Raw genomic sequence first — 17599 nt, forward strand, 5'->3', positions numbered from 1 at the left:
GCCCCGACCCTGTTTGCCACTTCAGGTTGCCTTCCTCTGCCGCCGCTAGTCGCTTTCCTCTGCGGGGCGACTGGCAGGAAGAATGGGGAGCCCCCCCTGGCACATGGCTTAGCTGGCCTGGGGCCTGTGGGCTGGGGGCAGCTCTTGCATTGAGCATCTGCCCCCTGGTGATCAGTGCGTGTCATAGCGACCGGTTGGTCCACTGGTCATTCTGTCATTCAGTTGACTTGCATATTAGGCTTTTATTATATAGGATTTACAGCATATTATACCAGAAGAAAATAGAATAATGCATTTAAAATACTCAATGAAACGAAGTGTAAACCAAGTATTTTACTTTCAGCAAAACTGACTTTCCCTTGTATAGATCACAGATAAATTGTTATTAGGATATAAAACCTTGTAAATAAGCCACAGGAATGTAATGTACAGCATAGGGAATACAGTCAATAATATTGAAGTAACTTTATATGGTTACTAGACTTCTTGCGGTGACCACTTTTTAAGGTCCATAAATGTCAATTCACTATGTTGTACACCAGAAACAAATATAATATTGTATGTCCACTATACTTTAATTAAAAAAAGCCTTACATTCCAGAAATAAAAAATAACTCAAGGAATATTGTTTCCATGAGCTATTTCTGAGGAATCTACAAAAAATAAGCTTGAACAACCAGAATGACTACAGAAACATCAACATAAGGACTGATAGGTAGTAAGATGTATTATATTGTTACCAATAAACTAAGAAGAAATGAAGGAAATAATATGATATGGAATGAATGTGTAATATGACACTGAAGATATAATACATCAATTTTTTAAAAAATGAGGTGTGACTGGAGAGCAAATGGAATTTTTTAATGTTTCAATAATCAAATTAGTGGTGCTGATAGTTTTGCTATTCCAAACTATTGTCCACATGAATATGGGATATTCTAATTCTGTTATCTCCTTGTCTTTGAGAAACGGAAGTAATGAAGTGGAAGAGGTATAGATTCATAAAGAAGCTAAGCAAAAGCAGTATAGTTTTGAATTCAATTTAGAAACATCACTACAAAATCATGATACACAAGAGGTCCAGTGCACAGACTCGTGCACATTGAAAGGAAATTAATTAGATGGTGGCCAGCGGGGAAGACTGGGCGAGATGGGCCAGATATGCTAGCCAACCTCCTGCAGTCCCTCCCCAGCCCGCCACACCTGTGCCCTAAGTGCATCTGAGGAGTGAGTGGGATCCCTCCAGTAGGTGGCGTCCCTCAGCCTGGCCTATGGGGATTGGGTTGAAACCTGAAGTCCGACATCCCCCCAGGGGTCCAGGAGTGTAAGAGGGCACTCTGCAAAGCTGCTGTTGCTCGGCAGCTCCTGTGTTGAGCGTCTGCCCTGTGGTGGTCAGTGAGCGTCATAGCTACCAGCCCATTGGCCAGTCTGCCAGTCACTTAGGCTTTTATATAGATATAGATATAGATGTTTTATTTATAGTACTAGCTCATCAATTTTCAATCTTTTTTATCTCATGATACACATAAACTAATTACTAAAATTCTGCAGAACACCAAAAAATATATTTTTGTTGATCTGACAAAAAATTGGTATAATTTTGATTGGTTTACAAAAACAATAGTAATATCAATTACTATCTTTTTTGCTTCAAATGACTTTTTAAAAAATCAGGTGCCTATCTATAATAATAAAAGTGTAATGTACTAATTAGACTGGACTAAGCTGCAGCTGCCATGGCTGTGAGGGAGGGATCCAGGCAGCTGCCCACGACTGCAAAGGCCTACTCTTGCATGAATTTCATGCATCGGGCCTCTAGTATTTGTATATAAGGATTTCTGTCAAATGCAACCTTATTATGCTATGTGACCAAAAAGAGGAAACTCTGTGGTATGACCTATATATTAATGGTTTAAGACAAGGCATTCACACCAGACAGTTATTATTGTGTTGGCTGTTGTCATTTTTCATTTGACAATCTAAGGGAAAAGAGATCAGGGTCTCTGACTAGTCAGGTGTTATATGTTTTAAAATTTTTTGCAGCACACTGGTTGAAAATCATTGTATTAGCTCTAAACACTAAACAAGTTTAGAAATAGTGGCCAACCCAGTAGAAAGAGCATTGAAATTATTGTCTTGATATGCCATTTCTCACTGAAAGAAACCAGGGCTTGGAGAAATGACTGATTCCAGGCCTGGGGCAGTAGATGAGCATGGAACTAGTCCTATCAGATAACAGGGAAACTAGCAAAGACTACTAAGGTTTTGTCAAAAAGACTGAGAATAGAACTTGAAGGGACATCCACTCTCCAGGGATAGGATAATTTGAGCATCGTAATAATAATAATTGCATCTGATTGAACCTGATCAAATATATGTAAATGTGAGTTTATAAAGATATTAAAAACATTTTAAAATTGGTTACTTCTAGAGGAGGATAAGGGACCATTTCATTATATTGTTGACTAAATAATTGATACATTGGCAAAACTAGTAAGTAAAATAAAAATTTATACATTTTTTTCTGCCTTTCCTCCACTAACTCTACCACCATGTAACCAAATAATAGATGAGGGGAAGCATCTCCTATACAAATATTCTAATTAGTAATGAAAAAGAAGCAACAAAAATAGAATATCAACATTTTGCAAACATCAATTAATGAATATAGCTTCAATATCTGCTATGATCACAAAACAAGAGACAAACAGACATATGTGATTACTGTACTCTTGCCAATACTTCCTATATTCTTGTGAAAGGCATCAAACCTTACTTTACAAAAACCAAAATCTAGATTCAGGTGACAATTTGTCAGAAATACAGAGGAGAAAGGAGCATGTGGAAAACTACAGGTCAAATGTCCTGGATTCTTCACAGATTAATTATAAGGCATGAAGGGAATGGATGGAAAACCTATAGCTTAAAAAAAAATTAAAAGCCATATAATCAAAGTTTTTAAACATGGAATAAACTAAAGTATAGTATCTAGGAAAGGACATCTGGGTAAAAAACTATAAAAATGCAAGGATACTGAAAAAGATACCATTTACTCACAGGAGAGAAAGAGTGAATTATGTTTGGGTGGGGAACATGGAAGGACCTTTTGCAATGTCTTTTAATGTTGTATTTCTTGACCTTAGTAGTGGCTAAAAAATGTTCACTATATAATAATTTTTTAAAGTTTTTTTTTAATCTTTATTTTTTTAGGGAGGGGGAGAAAGGGAGAGAGAGAGAAAGAGAGAGAGAGGGAGAGAGAGAAAGAGAGAGAGAGAGAATGTTCTACTTATTTATGCACTCATTGGTTGATTTTTGTATGTGCCCCAACTGGGGATCAAACCCACAACCTTGGCATATCAGGACAACACTTTAACTGACTGAGCACCTGGCCAGGGCCACTTTATAATAATTATTGAGCCATATACTTGCTTTGATTGGCTTTCTGCATTTGTGGTTCTTTGTACAATGATTTTTATAAATATCAGTTATTGAATAAATTTTTGAACTCTTATTATATGTCAGCCTTTACTAGATGTTGGAAAGACAAACATTAACACATTTCCTACATTGGGGACAATTATATTAGACTGTGTTAAGGATGGAGCAAGCACAGAGGAAGGACACCTGCTTCATATATGGGGGTCAAAGCAGGCTTTGTCAAAGACATGCAGTCTCAGTTGAAATATAAAGAATTACTGGGTATTAGCCTGGTGGAGAGATGGAGGGGAGGCATTTGAAAACCCCTACAAGGAGTGGAAATGATATTTGGAACCAGAAAGATATGAGAGAGTAAAGTAATCATTTTGTGGAACTAAAAAAAATTCAGTCTCATGAAAAGTAACATGCAAGGTAGGAAGGGGTGCTGGGAGATCAGCAGGGGCATGATCCTTAAGTGCCTTTTAATTCACATTAAGATGTTAAATATTTGATAGAGGAAGCCATTTTATGTTTTAAATAGGGAACTTCATAAAAATGACCTCAGATTTACATTTTAGAACGGTCATTTGCATTATGCCATGGAGCATGGCATTGTGTAGGTTGTTGCTGGTGGTGATGGTAGTGAGATATTATGGAGGCAGGGTGACAGACTTGCTAGAAAGGCTGTTACATTAGTACAGGTGAGAGATGATACTTGCTTGAAAGATACCTGGTCCGGGGAGATGGAGTAAAGTGTATAGAGCTCAAGAAGGACAGAAATTATAGGACTTGGTCATTGCTTGGGTGTAGGGAATGAAGGAGAGAAAGTAGTCAAATGTAACTTCATTTTTCAGCATTGAGTTAATATTAATGCTATTTATTGAGAGAGTAGCATAGAGACCATGAAGTCAAGGAAACAATTTTGGTAGAGAGAAGATAATGGGGCATATTAAATTTGATATACTTATGAGAAATCTAATTGGAGCAATATACTAGTTATTTAGATATACATGTCTGATACACAGAAGAGAGTGCTAAGCTAGTGGCACAGATTTCAGAGTTATTGCCACATGGATGATGATTTAAGTTATGAATGTAGATGTGATAAACAAGAAAGAATATAAATAGTGAGAAAGAATAAATGCCCAGAACAGAATTCTAAGAAACTCTAACATCTGGAGAATGGACAGAAAAAGAATCACCCACATAGGATTCGGAGAAGGAACACTCAAAGGTAAGAGGAAAACCATTATACTCTGGTGTCATGGAAACAAAGGGGGAAAATGTTCCACAGAGGAGTATTTGGCATTGTTGATTAAAGTCAGCAAAGATATAGTCTGAAAGATGCACATTGTATTGAGAAAATAATTACATTTCAGTATTTCAGACTATAGCCACACCAAATGCCACATTCATTGCAATGCACTTACTTCAAGAGTTTTGGAAAACGAGTGCATTTATAACTGTGTTGGTAAGGTCTTCTGTTTCACCAGAGAATATACAGAGTATTTATCTGACTTTACATTGATATTATTCTAAATTATTTTCTTTCCACTTACGTGGAATAGCCCAGGCATAGGTAAACTCCAGCTCCCACCACCTGTTTCAGTATATGAAGTTCTATTGGAATACAGCTAGGCCCACTAGTTTATAGACACACCTGTTTGTTTAGTCATCTGTGGCTGCTTTCCAACTCCACCGGAAGTCGACTAACAACATAAACAGCATGACCTGCACGGTTGAAAATATCTGCTATCTGGCCCTTTACAGGAAAAATTTGCTGATTCCTGATGTAGCGTCCAGACTTTAGACTGAAGTAGTAACTTAAAAGTCCCGATTTGCACAGTAACTCTTAATTTTCCTTCTCTATAGTATCTCCACATCCACACAAAAGAACCCTTCTTTATTTGACTAGGAAAGCAAAATTTCAAAAAGGAAGATGGTCACAGCCAACCTGAGCAAAGCATAAAGGAACATGACACATCCCTTTTGTGGATGTGTGATAACTAATGGCAGCAAGATCTGGAAAAAATTTACATTTTCCTAGGGACGTGATGTTATAAGTACACTGCAGGCTGCTGGATATTTGTACCACAGACCACACAACATTTACCTCAGTTTACTGTTGCAGTGGTGGCATCGGAAGCAGGACTTATGAAAACTCTGCTTGTCTGCTGTGAGGCACTCCATTGGATAAACTGTCTTTTGACAAAGTATACATGTTTCCTTGTCTTGGAGTAGCAGTTTCTGAAAATAAAAATTTACAAAAGCTTATTTAGTGCTATTGTCAATCACATCGTAAAAACAAAACAAACAGCAGCAGCATACCAACTGGCCATGCAGTTAAAGTAGAAAGCTCTAAGACTATTGTCCTGATATTGCCTCTCTGGACATAAGCCCATCTAACATTGGGTCTGAGACTCTGTTACAACCTTACTCTAGTGTCTCTACTATTTTATACATTGTACAAGTTGACTTTTATTATTTAAGGATGTATACATGAGCAAAACATGTTCACTAACTGTAATACATTAAAAAGAATATATAGTCAACTCAGCCATGGAAAGTCCCGAGAGCACTTATCCTTCTAGATAACTAAACTTTCCACATATATAAAGGTTTACCTCTCACTTGGTTCAAAGCTTTATTTTTTAAAGTGTTCTGCAGAGATTTTTCAAAAATATGTACTTATCTTTTTTTTTTTTTAAGCTGAGGGCATTGTATTTGTTTAAATATTTTCTTGATGGCTTAGTGTTGACTCTATCACAGCAATTCTTAACTTTAATCCAATGAGATTCCTGATTACATTGAAATGTTTAAGGCCATTTGTACTCAAGCTAAATGGCTTTATATTTTAGGGCTTTTTGGATTTGCATGGCTGCCTTTTATAGTCTCCCTACCTCTTCCCTTGCTTGGAAGTATCTATAGTCCCACGCTGCTGCTCTCATGTGATTGCTAGCGCCTATGAATAATAGTAGTTATATTATGAATAATAGTAGTTATATTACTAACCAGTGTTTGCCTAGTGGTTCAAAACTGACACAGAACTCTCACCTTGGCATTGCTTTGATCCTCACAATGATCCAGTGAGAATAACTAAGCTTTCATATTTGTCATATGTAAAAGCACATATGCTCAAGTTTTTTTAATGCAATAAATACACAGGGTGTCCCAAAAAATTACACCCTTTGGATAATTATAAAGGAAGTGATTATTAAAATACACTTCATTTTCATTGAACATCTGTCAGCTGTCAACCTGTGTGTACATTTTTGGGGGATACCCTATATATACTTTATGGCTTTGAGGCTCAATTTGGGCTACTGAAAGTTCTCATTTGTTTTTTCGGTTACAGTAGGGGGACACAATTCTATACTTAATATCATTTTTTTGTGTGTGTGCATTTTCTATGTTTTTACCTTCCTAATAAACTGAGAATTTGAAATTAATTGCTTAATTATACCAGAAGCAAGCACATTACACAATCATATTAACCTGATACACTACACACATATGTTGCAAATAAGATAGAGGCATAATTATTAGTTTCAGCAATTTTTATTTTTAAGCTTGCTATTTCTTTCAATCTGTCTAAAAGGATGGGCTACACTAATGATGCACATTAATTATGTCAAATCCTTTTCTTGTGAAGCCTCATTAATTGTAAAATATAGGGAAATATGAATAAATGAGCTGTTCTCTGATGTTAAAAAATGTACTAAGTTCTGCCCTGTCCAGGTGGCTCACTTGTTTGGAGAATCATCACATACACCAAAAGGTTGTAGTTCTATTCCCATCAGGGCACATACCTAGGTTGCGGCTTCTGATCACCAGTCGGGATGTGTGCAGAGGCAACCTATTGATATTTCTCACATTGATTTCTCTCTCTCTTCCTTTTTTTCTAAAATCATTTTTTTAAATGTACTAAGTTCTTATGTTTTAAATCTTCTTCCTTCCAAATATAATCAAATTTTAAAAATGTATTGTCCAGGCCCATTTGCGAGTGAGGCCAACTGAGCTATCATTTGGGGTTTACAAAAGGTGGAAAAAATACGGTATAGGTTAAAAAAACACACCCAGTGGTATTAGAGAAAGTTAACTCCTTTCAACTCAATAACAGTGATTAAATATATAAAAGTTCTAATTCCATACCTACTCTTTTTTTCAAAATACCAATCAATAAAATCCTTAAAGCTCATATGATGAGTATAAAGTGTTTCTTGGATTATTACCAGGCTGTATTGAATTCAAATGCAAACACCACTTAAAGTCTGGCAGTTGAAAATACATCAATAGTAGGTCAAGGGATATTACCTACTATTGTCTTAAATAAGTGGATAAAATAATAACTTTTAATAAGGAATATTAACAATGTCACATGGGTGAACAATTATTAATGGGTATATAGTTATATATAATCATTTATACTATCACAATTACAATGATTATATCTGCTGCTTTATCCAAACCCTTATTTACCTTGACAAATATAAGTCTCAATAGTCTATATAGGTAATCGTATTTGTTATTTTCACACAGTGCAGACGAATCATAGTAGATGCTTTTGTAAGGAGAAAGTAGTAAAGCAAGCATTGTAAGGAGAAGGACATTGGCGACAGGGAGAGCTGTTAGTCTTAGGTTATATAGTTTGGTTACTTCCACGCACTCTTTTAGCTGCAAATCACTTTAGCTCTGGGGCACGTGCCTTTAAACGGGTTAATCTTACTTCACGTTCTTAATTTACCACTTAGGAAGGCAGAGTCCTCTTGGAAGGCGGTTCTCATCTCAGCATTCGAGGTCGCATATCCCACGCTTTCAAAGACTCTTTCACTCTCCTGCCACGTCTGTTGAAAATTCCGCCTTAAATCGGTAGGCGAATCAGAAATGTCCAAAATATGGCCAGCGATGACATCTTCATAGGTGGGCGGGGCGTGCTTGAAGCCAAAGCCCGACTTGCCAGCTTCGGAGGTGAGCGACGGAGACACTGTCCTCTTGGACCCAACAACTCGACTCTCGAAGGCTTCCACCCCGGAGAAGAGCTCCCCTGGAGGCCTCGCTTCAGCGTGGACCCTGGGCTGCCCCCCGGGAATGGAAAAGCCTGTGAAACTCGAGTTTTCTGAAGATGTCGATCCAAATTCTTCCTTCCGAAACGTACGGCTTTCTTGCTTTTCATTACGGTTTGCTTCTCCATTGACATAAACTCTGGTATTTGACTTTGCCTCGAAGACTGGGCCATCCTCAAATCCCCGGAACCATCTGCTGATGTCACTGTCGGGGTCATGCACAAACGGCCCAGCGCTTTGCACGGTCCGGTTGGCCGCCTCGTACCTCTGCGTGTGCTCCGCCAGGCGAGGCCCCTCCACCCTGCGGATGATTTCCACCGAGTCAAAACTCTCCGTGTCGGGCACCACGCCTTGGGCCGCATTCACTCCCTCTTGGAGAAGGTAAGTCGCCCTTTCCTCTACTTTCCTCACTTCCTCTTGCGCTTCTCGGAAGGAGCCCCTCTCCACGGGATTCACACTGATCGGTATGGTTATCGTGGGAGAGTCCCTCCCACGAGTTTCTATCTTAATCTGCCGGCGAAGGGTTGCAGGCGAGGGGATGACCTCGGACCTCTTCTCTACAATCGGAACCGGGGTTCCTGGGGAGCAGGGGAGGGCCCCCCTGGCTAACTTGGCAGTGGTGTCTTTGAGTTTGACAAGTTGTTCGGAGCGACTCCTGGGTGGAGAAGGGGAGGTAGTCGCACTGTGAACGCTAGGTGTGTGTGACACAGGCGTTCTTGGTGATGGTTCAGCAAAACTCTCCTTTTCAGGGGCCTGAGAAAGCGCATCCTTAGTAGAGGTTTCTGTTCGCCGGGCGGTGGACTCGATCGTGATAAAAGTTGGAGATGGTGCGCGTGTTTTTAAGGAGGGAGGGGGAATCTTGCTATCCTCCAATTTAATTTTCTGATGGGTCTTCATATGATTATGCGTAGTCGCTGCAGAATGGGTTTCTCTTTGGTGGTGCTGTGTTTTTTCGACAATGGCATTTTCTTCCTGCTCAGTGTTTTTATTAGAGTTGACATTAACATGAGGCACTTTGGATAATGTTTCATTAAGCTCAGTGGGTTTATTTCTCTGCTTTCCTGCTTTAGAGGATGTCATGGCTGTTTGAATTATATTTTCACAAGACACAAGCATGTCCTCTGCTTGAGTTTTAATATGCGTTATTTCTTCTTTGATTTTCTCTATGTTATTCTCCACAGTAATGCGAGCTCCGTACTCTCTTTTTTCTTCACTTAATAGCCATACTGGAATAATATTTAACAGTGTCTGAAATGTTTTAAGGCCATTTGTATCTGGTTCTGCTTCAAACTGTCTTATCCTAGACAAAATCTGTTGTAGTTCTTCACGTTTTCTCAAAAATTCCAATACATTTATAGCACATTTTCCATTATCCTTCTGGGATTCTTTCCCAGAGGAAAATAAAGATTTGTTTTGGGTAATCTCTCGCTTTGAATCTTTAGTATTAGAAAAGACTTGTTTCTGTTGTATGCCCTTGACTCCAAGCCATTTTTCTTCCTGAAGATTACTGTAGGGCTGGGGCAATTTTTTATGTTCAACTTGACTTTCAGAGCTCTGTATTTGTGTTTGCTGAAAATTCTCAGTCTGTGAATCAATATGTGCCTCTGTAACCTTTTGCTTGACTACCTTCTGTGCCGACTTATTTAAATGTTCTTGTTTGCTTTCAACTATTAGTCTCTCTTCTTTTGGACTAATGACTGGTGGGCCCGGAATGGTTCCTTCACTTTCTAGAAGTGTTCCCCTCTCAGATTCTCTAAAGTCTCTTTGCTTCTCATGAACTATGGTGCGCTTACTTTCATGGCTTTTCCCTGAGAGTTCTGCAGGCAATTGTATTGTTACTCTTTTTTCCTTCTTAGGCAATTGATGATATTTTTCAGCCACGGATTGCTTATTACTATATTCAGTGCTTGCTTCTGTTTCCTCAGTTTCCTGATGCTGTTGTTTGGTAATGGTTTGCACATCAGCTTCAGAATGCTTTTTATGGCTTTCGTAGCTGTGGTCTGTCTCATGTAATTTCTGATCTAGAGTTGGGAGCTTGATGGTTCTAACTTTGAAACTTGGGGAAGCTGGTTTGCTTTGGGGCAAGTGCAACTGCCCCAGATACTTCTGCTGTGTTTGCTGTGTACTACGTTCTTGGTGACTCTGTTGAATGTCACAAGCTGACTTAGATAGTCTCATGTCCCTGGAGCTCTGTAACACCTCCTTTTTCATGGCACCTTTGTCTTCGGAGGCTGCTAGAACATGTTGGGGCCTCTCGGCGGCATCTGGTACTGCTGGTGTGGGAAGCTTGTTATCAGTACACATTCCTCGTACTTGAGAGTCGGGGTGGGGTTGGGCCACGGTGACCCCCGAATCCATTCCAGGGAGGGGAACTGCCTCATGCGTTTTTTGTAACAGCACTTGCTTTTCCAACTCTGATATGTTTTGGCTTGGGCATTCTGGTTTGACTATGTTGTAGCAAAAACTCTCCTGTTTCTGTTTTTCAAGCTCTTCTCTTTGTTGTCTATATTTTTCTTCGGCGACCATTAAAGGTGTCTTAAATTTTCTCATATAAGGTTTTGGACTTTGTTGTCCTGAACCCGCAGGAAATGAATGAGATTTGACGAGAGGTGTTTTTCCTTGTTTTTCCTTGGGTGGTAAAGTTTCTGAAATTGTCTGTGAGAGAGACCTTGTAGAGTCCATAGATAATTGTTTTCTTTCAGAAAGACTTTTCCTAGACATGTTCTGCTTCGTCTCTGTTTGTTCATTGCTAGTCACTGTTATTACTCTTTTCTGATCCTTTGAGGGAGTGATTTTACATTCCATATCTGTCAGGGAATTCTTCAGTTCAGCTCTTGGGGAACCATGAAACCTTTTGTCTTCTAAGTGCTTGGGGAGTTTGGGTTTTGGTAATGTGGGAGGTGGCAGACGTTTTCCTGATTTTCCTGTTGTCATTTTAGCTTGAGAATGAGTTTGCTGAGCACTTGAGGCTTCTTCTTGGGAATATTGTACGAATGCGCCGCTGTGCTCTTCTTGAACAGAGGAGGAAAGGAGATGAGCTGGGTTTAGAGATGGAGCTGGAGGAGGGGGAGGTGGTAGAAACATTGACTGATATTCTCTTTCAGCTTTCTCATCTTCTGGTGGTGGAGGAAGAGGGAGGCCTGGGAAATGTTCAAATTCAGCCTTTAACTTCTCTGTGGACAGTGAGGGAGGAAACCCGTTTTTTTCAGGCAACATCATTAAAGGCGGTGGAGGAGGAAGAGGAAATTCTATTTCAGATGATGCATTGGAAGGTGGAGGAGGAGGTGGAGAAGGAGGTGGAAGAGGGCACTCACTTTCTTTTACATTATTTTCAGGGTTCAAGTTGATTTGATTAAAGGACATTTCCATTGCCTTTTTTAAGTCTGTGGAAGTATTTGTCTTCATTAGAAAGTCCTGGCTGTTCAGATAAACATCAGTCTTCTGCTCTTTGTCAGTTGCCTTAAATTTATTGTGGCTTTTTGGGAAGACTTTGACTTCTGTTATATTTGATATGTCTTGATCTACAGGCAAAGTCTGCCACATTGGCTGAGGGTTCCCATTCTTTTTCTTTATATCTTTATTACAGTATTTCATCTCTTGACTTAATAAGGTTTGCTTCTGAAAGTCCCCTGAAACTTCACCAGTTTCTCCAACCATCTTGTTGACTGGACCCGGGGTTGGACTACGAGTAGAGCTTTGTGTATTTATAGATATTTTACTGTTTTCTACATTTTTAGAGCTCTTTACAGGGAAAGACTCAGTCTTCTGGTGCTCATTCCTCAGTTTGCAAGTTTGAGTCTGTTGCTTTCCAACTGCTTTCGCAATAGATTGGGTAGAGTTAAAGACAGCATCCTTCTTCTGCTTGTTCACTGTCTCTGATTCCTTAGTTTTTAGATTTTCCTTAACTGACACAGTTGAAGTCAATTGTCTGCTTATATGTTCATCTCTAAGATGCTGCTCTGTTGTCATATCAGTCCATCTACCCATTTTGTTGCCTGATTCCAACACATTTTTAATAGCCTTGTGGTGTGAATTAGATAGTTTTCTAAGGCTCTTCTCAAGAGCATCATTGTTTTGTTCACGATCTACAACAATCTTTACAGTGCCTTTAGGGGCTTTTGGAAGATCAACCTCAGTTCTTTCTTCTGTTAAATTCTCGTGACAAGATTTACCTGTAGTTTGGCTGAGAATGTCTGTACCCCCTCGCCACCTGGCTACTGGCTCCAATGGTCCTGGTCTTGGCTGAAGAAGACATTTTCTGTCTGTCTGGACAGCCATCTGATGCATCTCTGTGTTCTGCTCTTGTGAGGATTCTACCATCGCAGCTTGCACACCTTCTTTGACTGCACATTTTTTATTTACCTCTTTGAAAGCTCTTTGTGCTTCTTTCAGATTTCTTAATGAGCTTTCAAGGTCATCTCGGAGAAGCTCCTTTTTCAGAATTTCTGTCCTTGTGTTTGCAGTCTTTTCAAGGCACTCCATAGCTTTCTCAAAATCATCAGGGATGGCGTTGGCCTGTTTAGATTCCTTATATGGTTGGCTTAATTCCTTAAGTGACTTGAGTGTGGCCAGCATGTCGCCTTTTATAATCTCTTCTGTTGTAGCCACTGTTTTCTGATTTATGGCCTGGCTGAGGGAACTTAGGGTTGATTTCAAATCACCTTTTACAATTTCTTCTTTGGGTGCTTTACAAGCTGTACTTGGAGGCTCTGTCATGAAAACTTTCACTGTATTTTGCACATCTCCTGGAATGATATCAGTTTCATTAACAGTACGTTCAACCTGAGACTGCCTTTTATTTAGTAACAGTTTTGTGCCCTCTACATCACCACCAATTATTTCTTCCTCTGTCTCTTGTGTCCCAGCTGTTACTGTTTCATCTGACCCTAGCTGGAGTTGTTTGAGATAATCCAAAGCACCAGTTTCTATGCATGTTGTGAAAAACTGAACATTTCCCCTCTCAGAGGCATCGATTTTTGCCCTTTCAGATGTTTTACAGTTTGATATGGAAGATAGCAAATTATGAATGGTACGTTTTACATCACCCCCTAGTATCTCTTCACGTTCAATTGTATCACCAGCATTTTCATGAAGAAGACAATAGATGGTCATATTAATATCTCCTCTTTCATCCTCCTGAATTAAAATGCCTTTCTTTACAGATCTTTCCTCAGAGAATAGGTTTTTTATTGCTTGTTGCACATCACCACTCACTATCTCTTCTTTTTCAGCATGACATTCTGTTGACCTGTTTAATAACTGAGTTTTGGTCAAATTAACATTTCCCTTCTCCTCCTCACTAACCACACTCTCTCTTTGCATATAGTCTCTTTTGGAAAGTAGGCCCAGCATTATTTTTCTAAGATCAACCCTGATAACTTCTTCTTTCTGTATCTCAGGAGATGTTTGATTCATCAGCTTATATTTTGCCATTCGAACATCCCCAACTTCATCAGCTTCAATGATGATTCCAGGAGCCTCTATAACTTTTTGAGAATAGAGTTCTTCTAAGGTTTCTTTAATGCTTTTGCCAATAATTTCCACCTTTTGTACCCCATTTTCATTAAATTCATGAAGGGGTGTAGTTTCAAATAGCCATGTAGTTGTCTTGACATCAGAAGGAGGGATTTCTTCCTTGGTGATTTTTGTGACACTTTCATCTGTTTCCTTAATAGAATCCAAAGTCTGGTTCTCAAACAGCCACACTGCCTGCTTAACATCACCTCTCTGCACGTCTTGCTGAGTGACTGTTTTGATATTTTCGTATTCTGACCCATCTCCTCTCAGCTCATCTATAGTGTGGGTTTCAAATAGCCAAGTAGATGTTTTAACATTGCCCTTTTGTATTTCATTGACACGTACTGTTCTTATATAAGCATTCTTATTAAAATTTTCAGACTCAAAAAATTGTTTACTTGTCTTTACATCCCCACCTTGAATATGGTCTACAGTGGGCACAATATCACGTGGTTCTTCTGAAATCTGATCTAGTGGCTGCGTTTCAAATCTGTATCTGACAGAACTAACCTCTCCTTTCTGAATATCTTCTTGTGTGACAGATTTAATAAGATACACAGTCTCTGATTCATTAATGGAATCTAATGGTTTTGTTTCAAAAAGCCACCTTGTCCCTCGTACATCTCCGTGGATTACCTCTTCCTTTTTAACTGTTGTCACTTCATAATAATGCCCTTCCCGGTCTTGAATTGCATAGAGTGGCTGGGTTTCAAAGAGCATTCTGTAGCTTTTTACATCACCTTTTATTACTTCTTCAGTAATTGATTCTTTGGTGCTGATAGAGTCAGATTCTTCTTTAATCTTATCTAAAGAAAAAGTCTCAAAGATAAAGCACCCCTTTCTTACATCCCCACCTTGTATGTCTGTCACTGTCTTAACTAATTCATCATCTTCTTGGCCTTCTTTGATCCTATCAATGGGTTGGTTTTCAAAAAGCCACCTACAATTTAAAACATTGCCTTTCTGAATATCTTCAGTCTTTAGCATTTTGATCTTTTTCAAAACTTCCTCTGAACTGGAACTTATAGAATCTAAGGACTGATTTTCAAATTTATGCCGCATGCTAGAGACATCCCCAGCTTGGATGTCCGGTTGCACAACCTTGATTTCCTTTCCTTCTTCTCCTTGTATGCTGTCCAGATTTTCTGTCTCAAAAAGAAATCGTGCTGTATGAACATCCCCACCTTGGATCTCCTCCTGTTTTATAGTTTGCAATTTGACGGTTGCTTCAGAGTCATCTTTTATGGTATCAAGTGGCTGGGTTTCAAAGAGCCAAGTGCAGGCTTTGACATCTCCCTTAAGAATTTCTTCACTGCCAGTCATTAATGAAACTTTTTCATAAAGAGACTCCATTGGCTGGGTTTCAAAAAGCCATTTACAGGTTTTGACATCCCCTTTAACAATATCTGTAGCTTGCTCTGTTTTACTTTCTAATTCTTCCATATTACTAAAATATTTAATTGAATCAAGAGGTTGGGTTTCAAACAGCCATTTAGCAGATTTCACATTTCCATTTTGTATTTCTTGAGCAGATATTCCTCTAATTATCTGAAATTTGTGAATGCTTTCATCAAATTGGTCAATGGGCCGTGTTTCAAAAAGCCACCTGCAGCTTCTTACATCACCTCTTAGGATTTCTTCTTGCTGGACTGTCTTTACCTGATGATATTTGCCAAGGTGATCTTGAATGGCGTAAAGTGGTGTTGTTTCAAAGAGTGATTTATTTAACTCTACAGCACCTCTTGTGACTCCCTCCACCTCTATTTTATGGGATGCATCAAATTTAATTAAATTGTTTGATTCAAAGATATGTGTGTAATTTCTTACATCTCCTCTTTCGACTTCTTCAAGTTTCACTGTTTGTATGTATTCTTTTTTATCTTCTCTAATTTCTTCCAGAGGTTGGGTTTCAAAAATCCATTTTTGGTGCCTAACATCCCCCTTTTCTTCTTCAGAGGCAGTGATTTTTTGAAGTTTTCCTACATCAGGGCTATCTTTTAAAGCCTCTATTGGAAGTGTTTCAAATAGGTGCTTAGTAGTTTGTACATCACCCCCTATTTTCTCTTCAGATCTTAGAGGACCTGCACCAGGAACTTCATTTAAAATGTCTAATGGCTGTGTTTCAAACATCCAACACTTTCTGGAAACATCTGTACCTATTATTGTTTCCTTTTCAGCGATGACCTCTTCTGACTCTTCTTTGATTTTCTCCAAAGGTTGAGTCTCAAATAACCACTTTGCTCTACTCACCCCACCTTTGACGTTTTCCTCCATGGATATCCCTCTGACTACTTTAATTTCAGTGATATCCTTGTTAATTGTGTCCAAGGGCTGTGTTTCAAACATCCAACGTGCTGTTCTCACATCACCCTTTTCAACATCTTCTCTGTGAACAGTTTTAATTTCTAGCATTTGACCTAAACCATCTCTAATAACATATAATGGTTGAGTTTCAAAACATTTTATACTTCTCTTAACATTTCCCTTAATTTCTTTGAGCTCAGACCTGAGTTGCAGGAGGTGAGCCTCATCCATTGAATGAAGCTGCCCAAGTTGATCCAGATGTTGAGTTTCAAACATGTATCTCACAGTCTTGACATCTCCCCCAGTTATGTCTGTTACGGCAGTCATCACTGATTCCTCTGGACTTTGATGCATTTTATTCATTGAGTCTAACGGCTTTGTTTCAAACATCCACCGGGCTGTGCGGACGTCTCCTCTGGCTAGCTCGGGAATTTTTTCAGCATCTTCTTCAATGCTAGAAGAATGATCCCCCAGTGTATCTATGGGTTGGGTTTCAAACATCCATGTGGTATATTTCACATCACCACCAGCAATGATTTCTTGATCAGCAATGCCCTTGGAAACGTTATCTTCATCTGGAGAGCCAGTGTTGATAGAGTCTAATGGCTGATTCTCAAAGACCCATCTTATGGACTGCACCTCTCCTTTCAGAATTTCATCCCACTCCACCTGTTCTCTTTCTGAGTTAAGAGTGTTTTGAGAACTGTCATTTGTATTTTCAAAAACATACCGGGCTTGTTGTACATCCGCTGAAACTGAGCTCCCTGTGTTCACTTGACTAGAAACAATTTCAGAAACCTCACTGATATAATCTTTTTCTAAGTTTTTTCTTAACTCAGGATGGATGTGTTTATATAAACGGTTTAATTCGTACAAATTTCTTTGCTTGGAATATAATTCTTTGGGGACTGGTGGTATTTTAGGGGGACTGGGCAATTCAGGGGACTGGGAAAATGCTGTCACCTCTAATGGTGTTTGAAGTATATCAGGTGGGGGAGGAGGAAATTCTTCTGTCTTTTCCGAAGGACTGGCATGAACTTGTGCCAGAGTTGAGGAAGTGGCACTGTGGTCACTATATCTTGTGGTTAATGTTTCCTTCCTCTGGCTGGTTGAAGTGCAAAAAGTGGAAGAGGTACCCACAGTTGATGATGGCTTTAAAATCTCTTCATATTCACTTTCAATCTTTAAGGGAGAGAAAATCAAATCTTATAAATATGGGAAGAATGGGGGAGACTGCCTAGGCACTGCTCTTCACCTGTCCATCTGCTTTGAAACCTCCACTGGGAACAACAGGG

General features: G+C 39.1%; 1 protein-coding gene across 2 annotated transcripts in view; it reads right to left on the bottom strand.

The window, feature by feature from the left end:
- The window catches only part of XIRP2 (xin actin binding repeat containing 2), a 71724-nt gene that overhangs the window by 5921 nt on the left and 48204 nt on the right, over positions 1-17599 (bottom strand). The window contains exons 7-8 of one of the 2 annotated variants that reach the window (XM_070422817.1): positions 8165-17486; positions 5534-5667 (exon numbers count right to left, since the gene is read on the bottom strand). In XM_070422817.1, coding sequence (XP_070278918.1) covers positions 5573-5667; positions 8165-17486 — 9417 coding nt within the window. In that variant the 3' untranslated portion in view covers positions 5534-5572. The remainder of the gene's footprint in view (positions 1-5533; positions 5668-8164; positions 17487-17599) is intronic. The other variant, XM_070422818.1, reaches the window with a different exon arrangement.

Source organism: Myotis yumanensis, unplaced genomic scaffold (assembly GCF_028538775.1).
Source record: "Myotis yumanensis isolate MYYU_CA2020_CCGP unplaced genomic scaffold, mMyoYum1.0.hap1 SCAF_8, whole genome shotgun sequence".
In the NCBI taxonomy this organism is placed as follows: Eukaryota; Metazoa; Chordata; class Mammalia; order Chiroptera; family Vespertilionidae; genus Myotis; species Myotis yumanensis.